Below are 26,143 nucleotides of genomic sequence, written 5' to 3'. Positions count from 1 at the left end.
CCCGACTCGTAGAGGAACGAAGGGCGAGGTGGGGTGAAAGCGCCCGGAGTCCCTACGAGACCTTCCATGCGTACGCGCTTGGTATGTACATACCGTACGTGTACATACGAGAGAATCGCAGCTAAGAACGATCGACCAGGAAAAGACGGCAAAATATGTGGATGCGACCGCGGTCCACGCTTTAATGCCTGCGTGGAATAACAATCGAGACGAATCGGAAAAGGAGGCCTGTGTGTGGAGAGAAAAATCCATTTAGGTCCGCTGTATCAACGAGCCAAATTTGAAATTAAATTTTACATATATATGTCTAATATATATTTCTTATGAGTTTTGTAGAAGAGGCACATTAATTAAACATGTAAAGTTAATTCGCTAAATCATAGTTAAAATGTTTATTTAAATTATTAAATAAATTATTGAAAATTTTTACGGAAAGTATATCTTTGATAAAATTTAATCGTTATTTACGTGATGAGTTTTTTCTCTTTAATTTCACTTAATATTACCCGAAAATTGCTATCATCATAAATTACTTTTAATGTCTTTTGTTTTTTAATGTTAGAAATTTTTTTAACACTAATAATTTATGGTTTTCTTTTTCTATGTATATTCTTTTTCTTTTGATAAATTTCTTTCAACTTCGAGAAGCGAAAGAATCGAACACTTCGAATGACGGTACTTTTAAGTCAGAAGGGACGCTTTGTTTGTGAGAATGTAATAGCGACGCATACTTCGGGACCCTCACAAACTCAGTACCTAAGTTTCAGCTACATCTACATTATTGCTCGTATAAATGTATATTTCGACATGAAAATTGAGGAATTAAATTAACCGAAAAAGCCGAATAAATATAATAAAATAGTAAATAACATTAATAAATAACAAAAAGAAATAATTTATGATACAAAAAAGTGTGGTTTTATATTTAAAATAATGTTTAATATTTATTAAATGTGAAATTCTTGATTAACATAAAAATTAACATTTACTTATATAATATAAATTAATATAAATTGATGACAAATAACGAAAGCAAAGATTGTGACTATCCAATATTTTGATATTAAAATATTGAAGTTTTCTAAATTGTATGCGTAATTTAACTACAATGTGAATGAGACTTTAAGTCACTTGACTCGCCGAGAGGTACAGCGAGAAAAATAAGTGAAGAGAAGGAAGATGAGAAGAAGTAGGACTGGAAGAAAGAGAAGATGAGTAAGATGTGGAGGAGGAGGAGGAAGCGGAGGAGGTTGCAGCGAGGCGAGGCTGACAAGGAAGAGGAATGTGAGAAAGACGAGGAAATGAGAGGAAGGGCTGTGGGACTCCGGAATAAGCCGCAAGGTCTCGGCGATATCACGTCGTTGTTCTGAGAACCGATCGAATCCTTGATGAACCGCGGCAAAGGAATTGCTAACCGATAGCGCAAATCATCGTGGATCCTTCTACGGGTCACACTTCCAAGAACACCGATGATCGAAATACGACAGAATTTCGGCGAGTTCCAAATTTCCTTCTGATAAATTTTGAATTATACTTATTAAGAAGACAAATTAAGAAAAAAATTAATTTTCTTTTCTTCGCGACCTCTTTTCCTTATCTGTAAGAGCGAGAATATTGTAATCACAATTTTTTGTTCTCGTAGGAAAGTTTCGATATCCATTGAAGTAGGAAATATAAAGCCAAAAAAATACCTTCTCTATTAATTCTTCTTTAAATATATTAAAATTCTCACGTGCTTTTTTTAATATGACCAGAAGAAATCTGTGAAAGCTAGAGATACAGGGAGAAGAGGCAACGTTGCGTGATTCGTCCCGGAGACTGCTTAAAAATTGAGAGCGGCATATGTCGAAGCTGAAAGGATATGCAAAATCTGGAAGAAAGGACTTCCTGCACGATGTACGAAACCGCGAGAAAGAAGCGCGTCCGGGCGACTGGTAATATTCTTCGCAGCCGATTCCGAGAAGAAACGCGATGGAATGAGACGTCACGAAGATGCGAGAGGAAAAGAGTCACGAAGAAGATACGCGCAGGTACACGCGGGCCGCGATATACGTCGGTGAATTGGATGCTGTTGGATGCAGGTCGTTTCGTGATACAGACAGGTTTTTCTCGCCGGAGCACAGCACCTTCCGGGTTCTCATTTCGGATAAAAAGAAGAGTGCCGTCCAAGCGTGGCGGTCCAGCTTAAACTACTGATGTGAGAACCGTCCCACCGGCCACCCTTGCTCGACAAAAAAATATACCGAGAAAAACTTTTGCAAATAACGGACAATTGTCCGATATTTATCCGGAGGAAAAAGTTTCTGGGATTCACACATTCTTTACCAATAAATTTTATTATTACCGTAGTTTATAGCAGAAAGATTTCATCATCCCCAAATATGTCAGCAATGTCAAGTATATAAATATTTTGTTTGACCTTTTTTTTTTGCTATTATAACAAAATACATAAACATAGTTAGATATCAAATAATGATAGAGTGTCGATGTAATGCTATATTTTCATGACACTATGCTCGCTAATATTATAGTTTTCCTATTCTTTTATAGTTCTCTTTCTGTTCTGATTTTTATAGATACGCATACATAAATTCATCCAACTCTTTCAATTTCTTCCTGCTTATTTATTAAAATTAAAATTACGACACGATTACATTGATAAGAAATCGGGCATCAATATATATATGTATTTATATATACATATATATAGATCCCGGCGTATAAACTTAAAGGGCCACATGCGCCGGGTGTCGCTCCTGTCCTTACATGCTCTCGAGCCGCCGTCGTGCATTGAATAGCGGCGCATCCACGACGGATGAAAGAGATGGGGCCGCGACCAAACCGGAGGGTTCGTCGCCACGCTCGTTCGCCTCTGTTTCTATGAACGAGGGGGGCAGCTGTCTCCCCGTTTGTTTCCGCGAGCGCGAGATGACCGCCGGCAACACCGGGGTCACCTAGCTCCGAGAGCATTTCTGTACGTTGTGCGAATCTCCGATAAAGAATACCCAGTGTGCAAAATTTTTTGACTTATTAATGATTAACTCATTTTTGGACAAGAAATTTATTACGACTGATATGATATTAATTTATAAATAAACTTATCTTTTGAACTTTTTAAATTCAACACCAAATCTAGAAACATTAAATTAACTAATTATTCTAGTATTAATTTAAGATCTTTATAGATTATAAAAACTAGAAAAAAAAGAATGTTTTTTAAAGATATTCCACTCAGGTTTAGTCAGGTTTTTAGTTTAGAAACATGATTATTAAATCTATAGATATTGTTTCATTCAGAAATTTATCTAATTAATTAATTTTTAAATAAATATTTGTAAATAATAATGCATAATGTAAATAAATATACATAATTAAAATTACGAAATAATAAACTAAAATATAGAAGCAAACTATTTAAAGAACTCGAATGTATATGTACCGGAAACGAACGAACAGAACAGCAAGATTAAAGAGCACAATCTTCGAATCATACCAATATGCAAATAATGGCGAGTAGAGCGCGAAACGCGTGAACAGACGAGGGGACGATCAAAGCAAACGGAGAGAAAGGAGGAGAGACGTGGGAGGTGCAGGAGGGCACGACGACAGGACGACAAGCATACAGGGGCGTGTTCGATTCGCGTCTACGACAAGAGACCAGCAGGCAATGCACGCGTGCTGTGTTTGTCCTCGTCTGGCAGTTGCCATGCGAGGCCTGGAGAACTCGCGGGTTGACGTCACCCTATCTCTCCCAACGAGCAATTTAATATTGATAAGTGGAAGCGTATAGCGTTCCGGGATATAAAAAAAAAAATCGCATGGTTAGTCGGGCGTCCCGGGATACACGCGCGTGGTTGACTGTGACAGACTACATATTCGCGTATGATAGAAATAAAAGCGCAAAAAAGGTGCATATTCAATAATTACACATAATAATTGTCGAAATATTATTTTTTAACAGTATTTTTTTTGCAAATCTATCCTAAAGATGGTCAAATGCAATTGTATATAATATCAACTGTAAGTTGACAAGAAATTATGATAAAAATATTATAATTGAGAGGGAAAAGAGAGAGATACAAAAAGTGGGAACGATCTTTCTGTATCAAAAATATTGTCAAAAAAAATGATGCGATATTTCATATCAGAAAATATCACATATGAAAAGACTATTTCAAGTTAATATTTTTTTTTATAAAATACTTAAAATATTTTTAATACGCAAGATTTATGCAAATAAATTAAGGAATTTTGATCAACATTCTTATACATAACAATAAATTTTAGAATTTTCATTAACATTTTTATATATTGTCTTTTGAACCTTCCAGCTATAATATTTTCATGGAATATTTTAGCCCGAAAAAAATGTGGATCCTTTTTTTCATGAACCTTTTACGAGTTATTCTATACCTCTCTCGGTTATTGGATATAAAAATGAGAAAGGCAATATCGAACAGGAAAGTAATGCAAAAAACAAGTGTCAAAAAACAAAGAACAAATTTAACCGGAAATTTTACAACACAGCTTTACAAGAGTGAAAAATAAAAATATGTAATAATATAATAAACAATTTAAAAAAAAATGTCAATTATAATATATAAATTAATATTATAATAAAATTCATAATTTTATTACATTATATATATATACACATATAAATATAAAAAGTATAAATATAAAAATTCTTATATAGGGAGGATTTTAATTAAAAAAAGCTTTCCTAATAATACAACAAATTGTGTATGTATATATATATATATATATATACACACTATATTCATCTAAATACGAATACGGGACTTTTATTAAGATTTGATCTATAAATGAAAAAGATTATTTATCACTTCATGTATATATAAATACATATAAAAAAAATATAAAAAACAAATGTCAAAACAATATCAAATGTTATACATATCATCTATCCTAGGTATCCTATGTATAGAAATTAAATATAATAATATAAAGAAATTATTTGACTGAGAGACAAATAATACATAATAATATCAATACAACAAATCGATAACATATAAACTTGTAATATATTGACAAACGACGCCGAGTACACCTCAAAACAATAATGTCATTGTTTTTCCCAATTTTTCGCATTATATTTTATAACACATGCGTATATACATATAATTAATAATATATAGAAATAATAAAATAATAAAAACAAAAAAGTGCGTATTACGCATAACGTGACTCCGTATAATATTCGTGAAAAGATTAGATGCATAGAAAAATCTGCATCTCGCGGGTCTTTCGGTCATCTGGAAAATTCTATCAAATTAGCATAACATTTCGACACGAAACTTGTGTGCATACTATCAAATTAGCATAACGTTCTTAAATGCATCCTAAACTTAAATGCATAGATCTTCGTATGTCTTACGATATTGAAACATTGCGCAGCTAAAAAGCATAAATATTCGTCACACGACGCGCGAGTTCGTCCGACTGCGCTTTCCTACTCTTTCTCTTTCCCGCCAAAATATTGAGTTTTGGAAAGGGCTAATATAAGAAGCACAGCCAAGCTGTTTGCTTCAGTTGCGCTTTCCATACTTATCTGTATCTTTTTTTCTTCTCTCTCCAAAGTCAAAATATAGATTTATATAATTTTAAATACACAAAGTGTGAAGAGAGAGAAAGAGGGAGAGAGAAAGAGAGAGAGATGTGTATCAAAACAACAATCTTAATAGAGTTTCGGAAATCGGAAATGCGCGAGTCTTTTGTGACAGGAAAACAGAGACTCACCTTTTTATATCAAGATACATATTGTTCAATACTGCATTGTTTCAGGATGAACGACGATCCGGATACTAGATACGTAATTTGTGCGAAGACGGTGGACCCTTAGCAATTTAAACAATATGGCCGGTCATACACCCTCGAACAACGCGAACTTCGCGATTCTCAATCGGAAGAACTTTGTCAGTCTCTTACGACGCTGTCACGAACAGGCGCGAATCGCCAATCGCGTTCACTCATCCACCGCGAACTCGTCCGATCGATCGTATCCCATTGACGATCGCGTCAATCTTGACGAGTTTGACAGACGGGGTTTACGAGGAGTCTCACTCCCCGCGAAGTCGCGACACCATTTATCTCGCATGACGCGCGGGGTAACTTCTGCGACGCTATGTTATTCTCCTGCATTATCGACGAGATTGGACACCATGAATCGCTACGTTATCGACAAAGAATTACCATTTTTTCAATAATATTTAATACAATTAACACTGTAGATAGAAAGAAATAATTATCCCTTTGTTTTTCGCGGAATCCTTATTTAGCTCTATAAATAAAACTCTGTAGACATAAATGATATTTGTATTCGAATGAATAGAATTGAAAGAATGGAAAATTTCTAGAAATAACAAACACCTACTACACACGAACAACGGCGCGTACTTGCGCGAACACAGTCGCGCACACGAGTCAGATTGTCAAACTGAAGACTCATGGCACACGTTGCGATTATAAAATGCCAGCTAATAAATTACTAGAAATGCAGCTAAGTTAAATGCGTTCGAAAATCTACTTGTCGGGTGGAGTAGCTTTTGACCAATCAAAGCAAAGAAATTTTTTATCCTGATTGGTCAAATCTGAAAAAATTCTGCAATTTATATATCCGGAATATACAAATATCAAAATTAACGTTGATTAATGTGAAAAATAAATATATTTTATCTAAATTTTTCATCCAAATATCAAATTGAAATTAAGATCGAAATAAATTAAAAGATAAAAAAAAATTGTCTTGACTTCATCCTTTTTGCATTTATAATAAAATTTTGTACTTATAATAAAAGAAATTACGCGTCTATTATTCTTTCAAGAAGGAAAATAATAAAAAATATGATATAGAAAATAAAACTGACGAGTAAATCTCAGACCACTAATATTGACATGCGTAACCGATAAAGTTTTCGCGCCAATTTCGTATTCTATTTATCAGTTTATTAATATTTGCAATAAGTGTCCGCAATAAGTATATTAATTAAAAATGAAATTCAGATGCAGAATGGTGGATCAGAACATTATGCGGGATTTTACGAGTAAAATCATATTTTCATATATTTCTAACCTTCTTGAAAATGTTATTAAAAGTAGATCTCATAATTTTGGTTTTTACTCATACGCACCAACTGTTCTTTATTAATTATAATCATTTCTTTTTTTCTAGATATTGTTAATACTATATCTCGAATGGCGAAATACTGTGTTCTGCGATTAACACCAGACGAATTATGTTTCAATATCGGCGACGAGCGAATACCTGTGCTTTGGGCTATACTTTCTCCACAATATCTTTTTTCGGAGTACATTATGAGCGGAGTATCGGAGCAGGAAAATGAAATTTATTTAGAGTTTGATGCTTCCATGTTTGCCAGAAGCTTAAATAGTTTAAGGATAATGGCAAAGAGTGTCAAAATTAAATTGACAAACAAGCGGCAACCATGTCTCACATTTGATATTGACTTATCTTCCCTGTCTATTGATTCACGACAATGTATACATGATGTGCCGGTGAGGCTTGTACCACGTAAAGAATGGTTAGAACATAAAATGCCAGATATTCCTGAATTTGATGTGAGTATAATAATATGATATATTCTATAAACATATACATGTGTATCTACCTAATGTAATAAAAATAAAAAATTTTATTCTAGATATCGTTAGAAATACCACACTTGAAGTATCTACGATGTATTGTAGATAGAATGAAAAATATGAGTTCACAACTCATAATAAGTGCCAATAAATGCGGTACAATTATATTAAAAATTGAAATGGACTATGCTACTGTATCCACTCACTTTAAAGGATTGCAAGTTTGGGAAAGCAGAGAACAAGAATCTAATGATATCTCTACGACTGTGAGCATAAAGAAATTTGCAATGTTTTTGGGTTGGGACATTCTCCACCCAGATAGTGTCAAATGTAATTTATTGCAGGAGAAAATGGTAAAACTGACCTTAGATGTAGGAGAATATATTCAAATGCATTATTTTATACCAGCTATTGCCTCCTGAATAAAATGAAAAGAACTTAAATCTGTAATAATATTGAAATGCAAAATATATATTTTTCAATTTTTTTTTCATTTTTACATTTAATACATTTATATCATATTCACTCACACTCTTCACTCCCCGATAAATGGGATAACATGGTATGTTAGATTCAAAAAATAATTTTTATAAATTTAAAAAGTGAAATAAGTTAACTAATTGTATGCTAAATGTAAGTTCTGTTCACTTTCTTGTCTAAAACTCTGATGCATCTGATCAATATGTTGTATTTTCTGGCTCAACAAAGCCGTCTGCTGATCTAGCCATTGCAAACTGTTCATATGTGCATTCAAGATTTTGCCAATTTGAACAATAGGATCACTAGAATCCTGAGCGCGGTTTGCTTCATTTAAATGTTCTATTATTTCCTTTAGATCCTCTGACATACGTTTTAATTGAGTATCGAGATTCTCTGCTAAACGATAAGTATATTCCCGATCGGAATCCGAAATAGAAAGAGATGCTAATTCCTTTTCTAATGGTACTAAACATTCTTGTAACTCTTTTTGTTGGCCAACCTGAGAGGAATATACATATATTATTTGCTTTAGTTTAATCAAAATTCAATAATTTTACTTTAATTTTAATTTACTATCTTCAATTTAAACTTCAGATATATATATAGAATATATTATGTTATATATTAAAAAACTTAAAAACTTTGTACATTTACAAATGCACAATATGCAAATATACAATATTTAAATACTTACGACGTAATCCAGTTCATGATCCAATTGTTGCTGCTCAATTTTTACCCTTTCAACCTCTTGATTCAATGTCACTATCTTCTCCCCGTTTGTTATCAACAATTTATCCCAAGCATTAATTTGCGTTGCTTGATTCACAAATACCTTTTCTTGCTCCTCCAAATCTAAGGTCCATTTATTAATTGATTCTTCAAGCTGACAGAAATTAATTGCTCCTGATGGAATACCAGTTACAGAACTAACACTGCAATAAAATAGGGAAAAATTTTAGAAGCTTAATAAATTGAATTTATTTTGTTAATGTGCAAAAATTGATTATTATTGATTTGATAAAGATTCTATACTAATAGAGATACTTACGTAGTAGTAGTACCCAAAGAAGTATGCGTAGAGGGTGCTGTTAGACTTGTTGAAATAGCAGCTGAAGTTGTTTTGCTCAAAGGAAATCCTGTAGAACTTGTTGTTGATGTTCCAGTTCCAAAATTAAATCCTGCCGTTGTGGTTGTCGCAAGAGAAAATCCTGTAGTTGCAGTTGTGGTACTACTATAGCCTGTTTTTGAGGCATCAAATGAAAGTCCTTGTGTCATAGATGGAACTGTACTGCTAGGAAGATTAAAACTTGGAACATTTGCTGCTGCAGATGTTGTTGTTGCAATTGTGTTGCTAAGACCAAATCCAGTTCCTGTAGGCATAACATTCGGAGTGCCAAAAGTCAAACCAGTTGATCCTGTAAGATATAACATATATATATATATATATATATATATATATATATATATATATATATATATATATATCTTTCTTATATTTTTTAAAAAGAATGAATAAAGCAAGAAAATTTTTTATATTGCACCAAAAAATACCTGTCATAGGTTTCGAAGTTCCAAAACTGATACCTCCTGTTGTAGTCGTTGTGAGAGAAAATCCTGTAGTTGCAGTTGTAGATGTTTTTGTAGCATCAAAGGAGAGTCCTGACGGAGCAGATATAGGCGTTGTACTGCTCGTTAGATTTGTAAAACTTGGCAGACTCGAGACTGTAGATATGGATGTTGTTGTTGCAGTTATACCACTACCGAGACCAAAGCCAGTACCAGTAACCATAGTATTTGGAGTGCCAAAAGTCAAACCAGTAATTCCTGATAAAAATACAAAAATTAACGTGTTAAAATGCTGATTTTTTATTTGAATTAAAAAAAAAAAAAAACGAGAAGGACACAAGGAAATATTTTATGCGTCTTTTATCAAAAAACGTGCTATACCTGCTGTAGATTTTGGAGTCCCAAAGGACAATCCGGTGTTTTGAGGTGCACTCATCATTTAAATCCTTTATGAACACTACGTGTTCAATTAATTTGAGAAATAATAGTTATTTCTTCTTTATGGATATCCCTCTCTAGGACGCAGTATACTATGAGGTTAAAAACGATTATTGTGACCATAGACATATATAAAGATAGACGGGCATACCATGTACCATTTCATAGTATATATTAGTTTTGCCAAAATAGGAAAAAATAAAGACGACCAATCCGACAATGGCCGTCTGCAAATAAGGCCAATCCGAAGTCTGATCACAAAAAAATTTTTATTTCTCGACCATCCTATGCTAGAGATAAATATATTTATAGTAAATGCTCAGTCTATATATATACATTCATGACTAAATTATCACGTGGTATAATAATCAAAATGATATATTGACGTTTGTGATAAAGTAGATCTCTCCCGCTTTCCAGCGAGGGACTAGCCGGCACGCGTGTCAGCTGATACTCCTACATCACACGAGAGAGAAACAAATTGGAGCTTCACGCTGTCATCGTTCGCTTCCCAGGCGTCCTGCGTTCAGATGAGAATTATTCATACGCCATCCTGTGCTGTGTTGGCATTAAAAACAGCATGGAACAGCTTATTGACTCTAATAGTGTCGAAGTCTTTGGAATTTACTCGGATTTGATCGGGAATTAGACGAATACGTTTCGAGAAATATTCTGTGAAGATTGTGATAAATTTTATACCAAAGTGTGCGTTACATGTGTGAAAAATTTTATTTAAAAGAAGTTGTATTTGTCGTTTTGTATAAGTGTAATTCATACACAATTATATCATGTTGGCTCTAATTAGTTTATATGTATGTTTTTATTTATTTCGAGTTGCAAATAGCTCGACGCTGACAGCACCTCCTCTATCAGCTTTAATAGTTGCGTTTGAAAGTGTGTATGATTTATCGTTACTCGCCAATACTTTATCGGATCAAGGGATCTATGCGACGTTAATAATACCGTCTCATGCTGCTAACGATCTTTATAATAATTTAATTGACGTTGAAGTGTTACAATTGAATGTTGATATTGATAAATCATCAGTATCTGCTGATAGACGCGCATTAGAAGCCTGCAATAGTCTTTTCAGAGATGAAGAAATATTAAAAAAGATACAAGAATTTCAGCCTACATTCACCATTTTTCCAGCATTAAGGTATATCGATTTTAAGAATTTTAAAATTTAATTTTCAATTTTATGATTCATATGAGGCATTATTAATTCAATAAGATATTAATATATTAATATATAACATATAATTGAAACATATGTAGCATATAATTAATAGTTTTTTTTTTGTACTTTTGCATATATATTATGTGTAATTTTTTATTATTTTTTAGACATGATGGCTGCTTACTTCCATTTGTCAAATATATCGAATCTATTCCAGTAATTTGGATAATGCATCCAGATGAAGAATTATATGCATTTGAATGTACTAAAGTTGCTTTGCCAATACATAGTGGCGGATTCTGGTCAAGACTCTCAAAAAGTTTTGCAGGGAGATCCATATTCTCTGCTGCTAAAAATGGCTATCTAACTCCTGCTTTAAAATTAGTAACCAAGTATTTACCAGATGTTAATTTCGACTTGGATCATCTTTATTCTGATGTTCGTCTAGTGCTTTGGGGAGCTGATACAGTGTTGCGTTCCAATTTTGCATTTTTGACACAATTACTTGTGGAGGTTTGTAAATTGCACTGTTCTTTATTTTTCTATTGTCTTACTTGAAATATTTCAATTTGTATATTTGCAGACTGTTTCAAAACTATAATAATTATTTGTAACTATAATAATTACATGTAAGGTGTAATACCTGTTTAAAATTGTTTTAAACAGGTAGGCTGTCATCATTGTAGAGGCGCACATCCTTTACCTGGAGATTTACAAAAATTATTGATAGAACACAGATTGGGTACTATTGTTGCTCTATTAGACGAGAATTACGAGATATTGATACAAGAATTGGCAAAAAAATTGCCTCAAGGTAGGGAAGGTCAAGCTATTGTGTGGAGAATCAACAAAAATGATACAAATGTGGCTATGCCGGAAAATCTTTTTATACGCGAAGATGTTGACCGCCAAGACCTCATAGGTGAGATATAATTATTGGTATATGTTGATAAAAAAATTAATAATTTTTTTTCATTAGAATTTGAAAGAAATTTTGTATGCAAGAGATATAAAATAAAGTATTTTAATATTTATACACTGATTATAAATTATAAATCGTAGCATATACACGATACTATATATGCAGATAAAACTTTTTAATGAAGTAAATTCTCAAATTTTACATAAAAGAGATTCTTATCGGAGAGACCTTTATTTCTCTCTCACAGCAACACATTAACAGTGACAAAAGAAAACAATGAATCCAGACGTTTACTTTACTTTAGTAGAATACATGTCTCGTGAAATGCGAGGTCTCTCCAAAGCACCTTTGAATTGAATAATCGCGCGAGGATAATACGGTAATAGCGTGCGAGCACATTCACCTCCCTTTAATGCTGTTGCGCCATTGTTGCAGGTTACAGCCGAACCAGAGTGGTGTTGAGTCATTGTGCCGATACAGAATTCTTGGAAGCTGCCTTTCATAGGACACCCGTGATATGTCTGCCGAGGGACACGCACGAGTCTCGCAATACCGTCCGTGCGGTCGAGTTGGGCTTCGCGCGATCCATGAAGAACAATTACGCGTCGGCTGAGGAGACAGCGAACATCGTGCACGAGATGCACGAGACGACCGCTTATCGCGAGAGCGCACGAAAAGTCTCCTTAGCGATACGCGATAGACTCAATCCGGCTTCCGACAGGCTCGTTTATTGGCTGGGTTACATCGCGAGAACGAAAGACGATGATAGAAAGTTTCACAGACCAAAAAGCCAGGCGAGAACGCTTACAGAGGATATCCAGTTCTTTATCGGTCTTCTGGTAGGTGTGATTTTCGGAATCGTCTGTACGGGCAGTGCGGTAGTCATGCGATATCTAATTACGGTCAACAAAGTGCAGAAATCAAAGGGGCGATACACGCGATGAGCGTGATTACGATTCGATTTGATATACATATATATTTGTGGACATTTCTGTATATGTATATTTATATAAATGCACGTAGAATACAGGTACATACGAATACAAATGTTTTACGAACTAGGAATTACCTAACTAGTTTTACGAACCAGTTAGAGCGCGAAGAGACATTATTATAACTATCATTATTACGAGAATATACTTTCTCATAATACAATTGAGAAAACTACGAATATAATAATGTGATGTATCGTGAAGAAAATAAATTACACAATTTCTCAATACTGATTTCTGTATGTCGTTGACATGAGCGTATTTCCTCGTGTTCACATTTATCGCTAAATTCTTATAATATTACGGACGAATCGCGATGTCTATTACGCATTGCTTAAGGCCGTATCCTAAACAAATAAGCTATAATAGGTATATGCAACATCGCAAAATAAGTAATATATTAATGGTTCATATTCACATGATATAATACTCACTACGCGATTGCTTTATCATCAAATTTTCTCCAAATTTCATACACTAATTAATCGGATTTATATACGTGTAGAAATTTACTAATACATTCTAAACACATGTAATTAAATAATACACCAATGTTATGTACTGTATTTGAATATATCATTCTTTTCGATAATATAAACTTATTACAGCAAAATTGTTGGAGACGCAGAATTGTGTTTGTAAGTGTATTATTGCATATCTTTAATAGCTATAAGTATAAAATAATAATAACAATATATGTCTATATCTTCTGAAATAATAATTGCGCAATGCGTTATGCAATTATGGTTTGTTTGATCGAAGAAAATGCCTGATATTTGCTGAAAAATATGAATGTCGGCTGATATGGGTTTAGAGATTTTGTGAAATGACTAGATTTAATGCCGACTTAAATTAACGCGGCATATACGATAAAACGGTCATTTATATATAAAATGTATATGTATATTAAATATATAAAAAACAGTGACAGATTGAGATAAAGTCGCGGATGGTTAATATATTTCGTTTATGAATCGCGAAGAACGCAAGACGCAATAATTCTTTCTAAACGAAGCCGATATATAACGCTTACGTATATATACAACGATGATTACGGTCGTAGAGTCTAGAAAAAACGGTGAAATATTATTTACATTCATTGGCAAAATTGTTCCCGATTCGTGCGAGTCAAGGCGCGAAAATTTGGGAGTGCATTATTTTTGCTTCACTCGATGAATTCGAGAAGATGCCTTGCATCCTCTCGTGATTCGCATCGTTCATTCTCGTGCCCGAATCTTGCTCTGTACTTGAGCAAAATGAGGATTCTATGCACTAGAGAGCATTGATATATACCTGTAAGACATACCGTGAGAATCTATATCTCGACATAAATAGGATATTCGTGTAATCCTATACGGAATTATACGCTAATGTGTGCGAGAGCGCGAGAGAAGTAATTTTCATGTAATCATATTCTCTATACCACTTGTACCATTCTATATCAGTTTTTGCTTTATATGTTTTCTCGCTCTCTTTCTCCCTGTTATACACGGAAACAATAAATTGGCACATCAAGACGCGATATGGAGCGTTGCGAGATGCATAAACATGTCACACGAAGATAAATCTAGATAAAATTCCGACGAAATCATCTATCACTCGATTCTTGCTAAAAAGAGTACGCGTATATTAATTACACGAGATATATATAGATGTATAAAATAAATAAATATATATGTATACTTATGTATATATTTATAATAGTCGAAAGAGGGATGATAAGAACTTGATGCCATACAATGCGTTTGCATTATTTCAAAACTCGGATTGTGTCAGATCACGTGACTCCGATGATGCAAGGCGAGCATGCGTGACATGCGTGTTAATGTGTTCTTGGAATATATAAATCTCTCCTTTGCGGTACGTCCGAGTCGAGATAATATTACGCGATTAAATGTAAATTAAAGTAACACATTGACTTTCAATGCATTAACGTTCGCGTAAGTAATGTGGCACCTGACAGTCAAACCATCATGATAAGCCACGCAACAGCAACTTCGCAAGCATATCGTTACATTAGCCGCACGATAATAATAATACTGAGATTATCTTGATCATTCGGGAGGGGACTTTCATTCGAATTTCTTTATAGTGTAGATAGAAACATATCCTAACTGTTTAAAATGATCTTTAAATCGATAGATCATACATATATGGCTAACAGTGAAGCAAATGTTTTTAGTAGAAATATAATCAAAATCATCTATTTTATGAAAACATACGTGTGTACGGAATTATAATAACAATTCGTATTATACTTAACATTCATAATCCTTTGCATTTTTTATCTCTCTTTAATCTCTTACAGAAGCATATACCTCAAAGTCAAGCAAATGCTCTCGTATCGTAATTCATATTTTTCAAAGTATTTGCCTTAGAGCGTTCGCTTTGCTTATGCGATCGATAGTTGCTGAAGAATCGAACTTATTACTATTATATCAGGCGGAAACAGCATCGACGTAACGTATCGTTGTGTAGCCTCTTGCGGCGTTAACTAACGAGGATGTACAACGTAAAGCAGATGGCAACGAATAATTAATTCAAACTTAAAGAATGAAAAGTGAGCGCGTTTTCCTACAGATAGGCCGAACGAACTCCGGAATGCATTTACCGTCTAGTTACACACATGCTCCTCCCGTGTATGTCGACACAACTCGCACTTCACGTGACAGCACCAGACAAATCGACACTTGCATTTCTCGGTGACGTCTCGCACTCGTGTCTGGTAGCCTCGACCACAGCACAGCAGCCGGCATCCATCAAGACCAAGAGACGTCCGATTGCATACTCTTCCTCGTGTACCGGGAATACCGAGTCTGCGGAAAGAATAAAATGACGTTACCACCGTGAAACCTCGCAATAATAATTTGTAGAGATAAAAAAACAATATATGGGCAGCGACGCCAACGCTAGCAAAAATTTTCCCAATTCATTCCTTAAACAAAAAGAAACTTTTGCATTCTTTGACATAAATTATTTCATTTATATGATGAAATAATATAATAAAGCGTGAAATATATATGATTATACTTTCTCACAAAATTTTCTTTTAACAAAAATTCTTTTATATTTTCTGATTTAAATCATAAGTAATATGAAAAAAATATTTAATATGATATCTTTTAGAGGTAAAAATAAAATATACATTAATAACGTTTTTTGAATTTGTAATTATTACTGATGCACACATATAAAATAATATATTACTGAAAGTTTCAAGCTGACTAAATTGACGGTATATTTTTGCACAGCGCGAATTAGACTCACGTAAGATTCCTTTCACAGTAATCAGGACTATCCTCGAGATAAACTAGATCCGTCTTGTTCGGTCGTTTAAGATCAGGACGCGCTGGTCTGAGCCTAGCTGGTCTTCTTCCACCACGTTGAGCCAATCGTACCAGAGCGGCACCCTCGTGTAAAGCTGCCAGAGCGACTCCGGCCATCCTGAATGCGGGAAGTCTTCTCCAGCAAACACGCACACTGCACGAACCGGACATACCTGTCATAAAAAAAAGAAAAAAAAAGAAAATAAAATAAGAGGAGTTATTTGATGGACAAAGAAAAATAGAAATGCACTTATAATATATTTGTTGTATAAAAAATTATGATATATTAGGCCTGCTGAGACATAAAATTACTTAAAAGATCTCTTATGAGCATCTCGTTACCCACCGTGACACTTGCATACGCGTTGCATCCTAGAACGAATTGCACGTCTTCCGGCCTCGCTATCATGTTTCCTCATCAGCTGGCCAGCCAGCCCTTTCGGCCCGTGCAGAACCCCTTCTTTCACCGGTTCCTCTCCACTGTCGGACCAGTCTCGAGAAAATTTTTCACCAAATTGTATATCCTGCGTATAACAAATTGTACGTTTCAATAATAGTAACTTTTACATGTTAAAAATTTAAAGATAAAGAATATATTAAAATATATTGTCAGTCGTCTAACAAAGAAATAAAAAAAAAGAAAACTAAGAATACCCTTCTAAAATTCCTGTATTACCTGAAGTCCCTTCATTTTCCGGCTTCATAACAATGAGCCAACAATAGCCATGAAGATTAAGAGAATAGATCCTAAACTTGCCGAGGGGATTTCGCGTAGAATATACTACTTAAAGACCTCTCCAGCTTTATAACTTCAGAACTAGCTTTACACACGATATCCATGGTAATAAATGTGCGGTAAAAGTTTCGTATAGTTGAATACGTATATAAATGTTTTCGTCGTTCTCGGATGTTTTCCGATACATGTCAACAAGCTAAGGTTATCCGTGCCCTTTCTGCTTTCGCTGTCAGATGTTGTCAAAACGTAATCCTTTCCGTGAGCAATGTCACCCTCCCTCCTTCGAACGACACTACACACGTCGACTTATCGATGACAGTGTTCTATAGTCACCGAGGAAGGGCGATCTTATACGGTAATGGTATTTATTATATGTTATAAATAATTAGTATGATTAAATTAAATATTTCAATCTTATTATTATTAATGTAGAAAATTCTAAATTATGAAAGGTATTATTGCAATTTATTATACACATTTCTGATATTTATTAAAAGGATATTTTAAATTGTATTTTTTGACGGATATCTTAAGAATCGGAAGTGTCGCTTTTCCATTTTGAATTTCATGGCCAGTTGCGAAACATTCAACTCGTTTTGTATGTACATACGTCACGCGATTATGACGCTTATGATTGGTTCACCTCGGTCTTCGGTTTCGATATCTCGAAAACGACAATTGCGATTCTCGAATCATCATCGGCAATAGTATAATGTAGTATAAACGGCAACGGGTTTAGATCGCTCCGTATTTATCACGATTGTTAACAGTATTTAAAAGTGAATTTTCCGCGCGAAAGATTCTCGCGAGTGCCGCTTGAAGTGCCGGACGTTTCATCGTAACGGAATTAAGTCATGCGCTCGCTTTTACACGATATTTTCTCATCGATGTACAAGTGCAATCAACAATCAAGTATGTACATATATCTCATCGATTTCTAATTAATTGTGTCGATTTCACATATGCCACCTTATGCCACATTATATTTTTGTCATTATCTCTCATAATTGTAAGAGTACTGTTCAATGATAATATTATTTTTTATTAATTTTAATTTTGATATAATAAGTAGCAGAATATGAATCTTTACGGAATTTCCTATTTCTCTATCGAATAATATATTTCACATGATTACCTAAAATTAATATAATATAATGTATTAAATATAATTTGTATCTCGCGTACTCTCTCTTGATTAAATTTAATGTTACCGACAATTGATCATAAAGAATTTTTCAAATATTCTCGAGCTCACAGAGCTCGCTAGATAATTATAAAAATTTAGCTCGATCGATAGGTCAGTTAAAGCAGGCCATCGTGTTGACTGCTCCGAGATATGGCGAGAGTGGGTAAACATCGTTATCTCTGAAGATCTGTCACTAGTTATCCGTGGCATTTGTTCACCGAATCCTTATCCTTGTTAAGATATATCCGATTCTCTCACAGCTTTTTTTACGTTTTCTTACACCTTAACTTTCGCGCACGTAATTAGATAAGAACCTTTTTTTATCTTCTTGCCATGCGATATTAGAATATTAGAAGAAAAGTGATGATTAAAATGAGAAATGTAATAAAAAAAATTATATATTCTACTTGCAATATAAAATACTTTCGAACATTCAATCAACATAAAGATGTAAAAAAATTAATTAATTATCACATATAATTCAGGCTAATTATATCTGATAATGACGCTACTAATTCTTTATGCAAACAGTACGATTAATTCGCAATTAAAAATAATTATAAAATGATACGAATCCTTGTAATATTCTAAATATAAAAAAATACCTTTAAAGATATAACTACGCGATTTTAAGATATTTAAATTCGTGGATACTCTGATTATGTGACAGTATGTACATATACATGTAATTATCTCTGCACGTGTCGCACGTCCACATGTGTACGCGAACTCAAGTAAGTTACGTGTCCGGATTGTAGGGGAAAAGAGCGGTGTGGGTTGTTGCAACTTAACAAGCTTAGCTCCCTTAATCCCCTTGTAAGCCGGCAATGTCTACAAGGGGTCAGCCGTTCGCATGAAACGCATCCGTTTACTGTGCTTTGTCTTCAAGCTAGTAGTATTAAAATTGGCGTCGAAAGAAACGTCGGTGAAAGACGACAGGGAAAGAGAGGGAGAATGTCGGAGAATTATCGATGCACGGAGTCTTATTGTTAATCATTTGTAACGCAATCCTGAGACGGAATATTAATATCGTATCAAAATATTTAAAAACAATTTAATATATTGAATTATATTTCTTATATCTCTGAATTATTTCTCAAATCTCTTATATAAAGGAGGCATTAGGTTTTGAAATAATGTAAATGGAATATATACCTAGACAAATAGAGATAGACAATTAGAGATCTCTAATATAATAAAAAATATGTAATATTCTCGTAAAAGTCGATAAATCATTATTATGATACATCAATGATTAGACGATAAAAATATAGATAAATACTTACATATATTTGATAAATATATGAAAAAAAAAATATATATATATAATATTCTCTCACCTCGCTGCATCCTCCCCATTGCCAATTGTTCGGATGTCGCGATCTCACTCGATTGTCACAGGAGCAATCGGTGAGCTCGCCTCTGGAACAAGCTCTCGTGACGCTGTAAGCGACCCCGGCTGCTGATATGGCATATATGAACGCGGCCTCTCGACTATCTGCGAAACGTACGCATTTTTTGTGTGTTGCACACTATGTAAGCCAAGCACTCGTGGAGGCACTTGATGTTACAAGTGTTAGCATCGGCGCAAGTAACTCTAAGAAGCGATACATTCGACACGCGGTTGTCAAGCATCAGACCGTGAGTACTTACTGACTAACGTGACGCCGCCAAACACGTTCTCGGGATTTTCCGGGCTGACGGAACAGTTCCATCTCGCTGATCTAAACTGGTGCTGACACTCCTCTATGGCAAGCCTAGCGCCCGCGCTGACTGCCTGCAAGTAAGACGGTGAAAGCTAAGAATATCAAAAGAAATGCCGCTTTCGGATATTTAAAAAAGAAACGTTTACTCACATATCAAACAAACCGATTTTTAAACAATTTTTCTTTTAATTTTATATCAATAATTCTATAGAATATTGATCGGCGATATAGATTGTGATGTATGTAAAAAAAATTAGCACGCGATAAAAAATTTGTTCGACATTAAAAATCAATATCAATACAGAGAAATATATTGATGCATGAAAAGAAAATATCTTATTAAAAATTCGAAAATTTATTATTTGACATAATAATTTTTATTAAAGAATATCCGTTGGAGTATTAATTAATAATTTTTACCGATCAATATTTTTTTTTTATTTAACCGCAAGTATAATTAATAATTTAAAAGCATATTGAAAATTATTATTTAATAACTGTGACTTGTGAAATTAATACACAACTTTCCGTTTGCAAGTTTTAGTTAAGAACGTGCAAGAACATGCAAAAACACACGCCGACACACGGCACGCTTTAATGTCCATATAAATCACGGCTAAAGTATACCTAGCAGTAACCATCGATATCAGCTGACATTCCGTAGGTACATCGACGGAAAGCGCTCAGCCGTTTCTTAACGGGTTTGGTCACTCGTTAAAAAATTAAACTTCGATAGCCGGATTGACATATGAATATTCATGCTCGGCCCTTTCGTTGGTAAAGCTACACTCTCGGAAAAGCGGGACCGCGCGCTGTCGGCAGTGTTCAAAGAGATATATCGTGTCTCGAGTGTTTCTTCAGGTTTACCTAGGTACACCTAGATAGATTCTTAGGCGATCCCCTTTCCTCTTCGTTCCTCCCTGCTCATCCCCGACAAGTTTTGTGCATTAGGAAAAGGTAAATGCGATTTCGTAGCCGCGTGAACCACACAACGTTCGGCTCTCCCGTTTTGTCACGATCAGTGCCGAAACTAAACCGCATTATGCCGATCGGAAAACAAATTTGTTCCGCTTAAGAAGTTTGTACCTACCTATCCCTATTGTCATGACTATTGCGGTAATTCTTTGTATTCTTGATGACGAATAATATATATCCCGTCGCGAGAGCGGCACTTTCTCTATTCCGCAATGTGCGGAATCACAATTAGATTTACAAAACGTATTGTTTGAATAGGTACAAAAAAAATGTGTTTAATAGTATCCTGATCGTTGCTCAATTCTTTTCTTGTTCATTGTAATTTCAACAAAGTTTTATTACGAGTCTAGCCAATGGAAACATAAAGTATTTTTTAACATCGTGTTAAATTTTATTTAAACAAATATTTTTTTTATAAAATATATACATTATAAAAGTAAAATTGAGATAGAAAATTGCAAAAGATATTGAAACAACAGATATTGAAAAACAACAATGGCGCGATGGTCAAAATTCGATCTCAATAAATTATCTAAAATAAAGATATGCATTTTCATATCTTTACACTTTTTATTTTCGCTTGTTATAAAAAATAAAATTTTTTCCAAAAAATTCAGTTCAGATATACGTCCAGTTTTGCAAAAAATAAATTTTGTAAAGATCTCTTTCGTCAATAAAAAATATTTGTTTATTCGTTTAAATAAAAATTATACGCGATGTTAAAATTTTCGATTCGTTAAATAATCACAACTCGTTTAACTTGTTAGAACAACAACAAGAAACTTGATTTAAAATTAACATGAAAATTCGACATCCCTAGTAGCACTCCGGTAATTTACACCTGCAGAGATTAAATTCGAGCTTAATAAATTATTGAAAAGGAAATTATCGCTACACGCGGCACGAAACCTATAATTTTCTCATGATTTCTCTTAGAAATACCTACTAATGCCCGCTAATCATGACACATTAATTTATTTATTACGAAGAAGTGAAACTATCTACCGAAAGCTTTCTCAGAAGAGATTCGAAAAATTTCAGACAAACGATCGGCCGACGAAGGCCGGCGATACATTCATTCGGCACGCGGTCGTAGGTCCCGCGAATCGAATTAGCCGCGTGCTTCCCCGGGCATTAATCCGAGAGAAAGAGAGAGAGAGAGTCAGAGAAAGAGAACGAGAGAGGGAGAAAAGAAAAAAGGTTGCGAGGCCCTTCGGCCCGCGACGAGGTAAATACCTGCAGGACGGGTGGCGAGCGGGAGCATATTGCCTGCTGCTTGGTGGTCAGGTGCGCGTTCTTACAGTTCTTTTCGGCACTCGCTGGACCGATCACACCCGCGCCGGCGATCTGCGTCTGCGGATCGACGCCGCTCCCTTGGATCGAACCGGATGTCAACCTCGGCTCCAGCCCCAAGTACCTATAAAAGCAGAACATCCGCGTCTTGAAATAACGCAATGATGTGACTATATTGAGTGATTAATTTAATTAATTTCCGTTTTATCGCACGGATTAGGTGCGCCGCTAAATAGTAGGTCATCGCGAATAGATAGCGCATTAGATCTATGCTTGTCTTTTTCCAACGATCTAATGATATTTCGTCCAACACAAAGACACGATACTGTTAGTTTTACGATTAGTTATGTATAATTGTGTATAATTATTAACAATTAATCATTATATAATTATTGATGGAGAAGCAACGAGAAATCCACAGTCATATTTGATTAATTATTCGCAGGGAATTTGCACGCGGTAATTTTAACGCGTACAGTTAAAACGTGCGATCTACGACAGCGATCCTTCGTCGCGAACGCTTTAATCACCGATCCACTCCGATTTTGATGCCAAGCTAACCGTCCGGATCCAAGGTAAGCCGGCGCCGCCCGTTATCGAGAGAACTCCGTGGCCGTGGATCATCTTACGGGACACGATAAAATATCTTACAACGATATATACACGGCAGGATGGAGAACCGCGCGAGCGGAGCTACCGACACTATGAGAAGATACTCACTCTTGGCCGTGACGAACCACCTATAATTAGAGCAGGTATTCGGGTGAAAATTATAGAGGGGAAGAGGACATAGAGGGCCGACGAGAGGATGAGACACGGGGGGTGAAATGTGGACAGGAGGGGATGGGAAGGGGAACACAGGATACAGGGAGGACGAGAGAAGCCGTAGCCTCGTCGTGAACAAAGTCAGAAGGAAAGCCAAGCAAGTGAGTTAGGCTCTTCAACTAAACTCTTTAAAACTATTGATAGTCTTACTCTAATTTGCTCTTAAAGAGACCCTTCATTTTTATTTCCTTAATTAATTGAAGAATCCCATACTAATTCACGCTTTTTCCTGGTTTCTAGATATATAAATATTATTTTTTTTTTTACAAATTCAATGAGATAAGAGAGAATCATATTTATCTATTAATTATATTATTTTAATTATTAAAATATCACATATAATATTTCACAATCTTAATTGTAATGACAGATTTTCTAATAATTTAAAATTAATTTTTAAAAACGATTTTTAAGAAATCGAATTGTTTTTAACTTATAAATCTCGGAAAATATAAAACTTTCTGCGAATTAAATTTCAACAAAAAAAAAAAAAAGATTGTATTTAATAATTTCAAGAGAATCTTGTTTTGATAAAGTTTTAATTACCTACACATATGGAATTATATTATATTGAAAAAATTGTCGAGAAAAAAAGAAATTAACAAGAAATTATTTAGAATCTAACAATTCAATTCTTTTAACTTGTAACATGCGATTGTAATGCGTTAATTCGAGCTCGAATTAATTTACTGATAATGGTGTCGTACCTAATAGCAATTTCATTAAATGTAAATCGACCAGACAACTGCCTCGACTTCCTTGCCTTGATGCCCTTAAACGCTAGGCGATCTCGTTCTCCTAAAAGCCTCGAACGCATCGGCTCCACACTGTTTTCAATTTTTTCGGCTCGAAGGGTTCGATTAGTAGCACCGTACGAACACGAACAACGCTCGTTTACACGGTAAATCTTAATGAGAATCGAGGGTGTGGTTTTAGGGCTCGGAAGCTCCCAGCTGCCCTTAGGATACTAACGCGAAGCAGACGGTGGTCATGGTGTAGTATCGATATGAGAGAGCAAGGGTCGTTCGAAAAGTGGCTAAAACACATTCGCTATTTGAAATGATAATTATCGTTACTCCTAACAACTGGAAATGCAATCATGTATAATCTTATATAGCGGATCTTTATTAATCTTTCGAGAGGCATTACGGTATTAAAAACATATTTCATATCTTTAATCACTGTCAAATATCTCTGCAGGAAAAAAACTGAAGGAAAGGGTTTTCTTATTATTATTCAATATTTTTTACTAATAATTTAAATAAAAAATATATTCAATTTTTTATCAAGTATTTTGAATCAAGGATACAACGTTGAAGATATAAAGTATTTATATTTAAAATGACATCTTAGAAAAAAAAATAACTAATCATAAGTTTCAAATTACATATATCTTTGATAGAGACATGAGCGTTTACAAAAGATCGCGGAACCATGTTATGTAACCACTTTATCCGCGAATCGGATACTTTCGTTCTCATCCGTTGGCCGTCTTCTAAAGCATCACGTCAGTCGTAAAAAGGAGTCGATGATAGTTCGTCCAGGACGCAGCTTTTGGCTAAGAACTAGCGACGCGGTGCGTGTAACGTTTATTATTTATTTGCGGCCGAGAATACAGACGCGGTGCCGGCTGATGCCGGCATCAGCAGTCAGCGAGACTCGTCAAGACTCCGTCGCAGTCCCGACCAGCTATTTCAGGTTTGTTTAGATACGGTTTACGACCCTACCGAGAGCGCGTTTTACGGATACTCAACGGCGAGATCTCCTACCTCGCCTCCCCCGCCCCCCTTTTTCGTTTTCGGTGTGTTATCTTGTGTACTCGGAGATGTCGTGGCACTCCTCGTAACCGGGATTACCCTCCGCGAGAGATCGAAACATTCCTAACAGACGCGTTCGATTTCCACGAGTCTGAAGTAACCCAAACGCGCGCGGCGCATTTCTGCGGCTGCATCGCGAGAAACGGTATTTACGATAAGGATGAGCCTCTCGTCAAACAGTCGATTTCTCCCCTTCGAATCGAAACAGTTTCGTCCGATATTGCCATCAAGATAAAGAGAAGAGGACGCTATTTAATGCTCGCAAAGCGCTCAGCATCCGATAGTCGATGATACTCCTTTTCCGATAAAAATATATATCTCGTATATATCTCTGTGCTATCTTGAATATATCTGACATCTAAGATGAAATACAATTAAAATTTAAGAATAAAAATATCTCTTAGGAATCTCTTGTTATAGATATCGCGCATCGTGTGTCTCTTAAAGTGTTTTAAATATAACGTAGAGTGTTACTGATATATATATATTATCGTCGTAAGTTTTTAACTGTTCGCGCTGTCCTGCTTCAGACACTTGAGGTTTATCTCCGGTTTCGTCGCAACGTTTTAAAATTTTTATGTTTTAATGCCGCTACATTCTCCATAGTTCTTAGAAATTCCCGCTTTAAAACAATCTACGCTGACGATGGTAATCAAACAGCATCGTAAGCGGAAACGTCTGATTGTTCGGATAACCGATATAGTTTTGCGGCAAGCACTCACAAAATCGATATCGGCCGATCGGTTAAAGCGGTCAAGGACGTAATAGCCGGGAAGCGAACGATGGGGAGACCATCACTTTCTGCTTATAATCTTTTGTCCCCAACAACAATTGACTCGCACACACTGATCGAAAAAAATGGAGATTTTCTTCGATACAGCGAACATTTTTTACGGATCTTATAATACGCAATTCAGCAAGAAAATATATTTCGTCTTTTACTTGTACCAAAGTATCTTTTTTATTCTAACAAATTTCCCATCCAAAATTTTTATAATAATCTCTCACTGTAAATCTTCAAAATGTTCACAAATTTGAAAAAAAAAAAATTATTTTACAATTTTCAACATATATT

General features: G+C 34.9%; 6 protein-coding genes across 10 annotated transcripts in view; 3 read left to right on the top strand and 3 right to left on the bottom strand.

Moving 5' to 3' along the window:
- The window catches only part of LOC126853363 (myb protein), a 28,045-nt gene extending 21,680 nt beyond the window's left edge, over window positions 1–6,365 (bottom strand). The window contains exon 1 of the mRNA XM_050599019.1: window positions 5,761–6,365. Coding sequence (XP_050454976.1) covers window positions 5,761–5,780 — 20 coding nt within the window. The 5' untranslated portion in view covers window positions 5,781–6,365. The remainder of the gene's footprint in view (window positions 1–5,760) is intronic.
- Window positions 6,366–6,863: 498 nt separating this feature from the next.
- LOC126853378 (checkpoint protein HUS1) lies at window positions 6,864–8,226 on the top strand. 2 transcript variants are annotated; one of them, XM_050599050.1, is made up of 3 exons: window positions 6,864–7,064; window positions 7,193–7,599; window positions 7,683–8,226. In XM_050599050.1, the coding sequence occupies exons 1-3, from the start codon at window positions 7,013–7,015 to the stop codon at window positions 8,043–8,045; spliced, it is 822 nt and encodes a 273-aa protein (XP_050455007.1). In that variant the 5' UTR covers window positions 6,864–7,012; the 3' UTR covers window positions 8,046–8,226. The 2 variants fall into 2 exon arrangements, with proteins under 2 accessions (XP_050455007.1, XP_050455006.1); XM_050599049.1 differs by having other exon boundaries at window positions 6,864–7,115.
- LOC126853370 (nuclear pore glycoprotein p62) lies at window positions 8,096–10,385 on the bottom strand. The gene is made up of 5 exons (XM_050599033.1): window positions 10,054–10,385; window positions 9,658–9,930; window positions 9,155–9,521; window positions 8,798–9,038; window positions 8,096–8,602 (listed from the first exon to the last, which is right to left on the bottom strand). The coding sequence occupies exons 1-5, from the start codon at window positions 10,109–10,111 to the stop codon at window positions 8,240–8,242; spliced, it is 1,302 nt and encodes a 433-aa protein (XP_050454990.1). The 5' UTR covers window positions 10,112–10,385; the 3' UTR covers window positions 8,096–8,239.
- A 106-nt stretch (window positions 10,386–10,491) lies between these two features.
- On the top strand, window positions 10,492–13,770 carry LOC126853369 (uncharacterized). The gene is made up of 4 exons (XM_050599032.1): window positions 10,492–11,269; window positions 11,458–11,803; window positions 11,957–12,212; window positions 12,648–13,770. The coding sequence occupies exons 1-4, from the start codon at window positions 10,899–10,901 to the stop codon at window positions 13,154–13,156; spliced, it is 1,482 nt and encodes a 493-aa protein (XP_050454989.1). The 5' UTR covers window positions 10,492–10,898; the 3' UTR covers window positions 13,157–13,770.
- Window positions 13,771–14,071: 301 nt separating this feature from the next.
- LOC126853373 (protein Wnt-1-like) overlaps window positions 14,072–26,143 on the bottom strand; it is a 36,294-nt gene continuing 24,222 nt past the window's right edge. Inside the window, exons 2-7 of the mRNA XM_050599036.1 lie at window positions 22,370–22,550; window positions 20,106–20,229; window positions 19,793–19,950; window positions 16,877–17,054; window positions 16,472–16,703; window positions 14,072–16,020 (exon numbers count right to left, since the gene is read on the bottom strand). Coding sequence (XP_050454993.1) covers window positions 15,819–16,020; window positions 16,472–16,703; window positions 16,877–17,054; window positions 19,793–19,950; window positions 20,106–20,229; window positions 22,370–22,550 — 1,075 coding nt within the window. The 3' untranslated portion in view covers window positions 14,072–15,818. The remainder of the gene's footprint in view (window positions 16,021–16,471; window positions 16,704–16,876; window positions 17,055–19,792; window positions 19,951–20,105; window positions 20,230–22,369; window positions 22,551–26,143) is intronic.
- The window catches only part of LOC126853376 (cell adhesion molecule DSCAML1-like), a 57,005-nt gene continuing 48,096 nt past the window's right edge, over window positions 17,235–26,143 (top strand). For 2 of the 4 annotated variants that reach the window (XM_050599044.1, XM_050599043.1), the window contains exon 1: window positions 17,235–17,621. In XM_050599044.1, the coding sequence (XP_050455001.1) occupies window positions 17,438–17,621 (184 nt within the window). In that variant the 5' untranslated portion in view covers window positions 17,235–17,437. Of the gene's footprint in view, window positions 17,622–17,981; window positions 18,179–23,331; window positions 23,353–26,143 lie in introns of those variants that run through there. The other 2 variants (XM_050599045.1, XM_050599047.1) reach the window with 2 other exon arrangements.

The sequence above is a fragment of the Cataglyphis hispanica genome, chromosome 12 (genome assembly GCF_021464435.1).
Source record: "Cataglyphis hispanica isolate Lineage 1 chromosome 12, ULB_Chis1_1.0, whole genome shotgun sequence".
In the NCBI taxonomy this organism is placed as follows: domain Eukaryota; kingdom Metazoa; phylum Arthropoda; class Insecta; order Hymenoptera; family Formicidae; genus Cataglyphis; species Cataglyphis hispanica.
The sequence above is the reverse complement of the archived record's forward strand: the minus strand, read 5'-3'. Positions and strand labels throughout refer to the sequence as shown.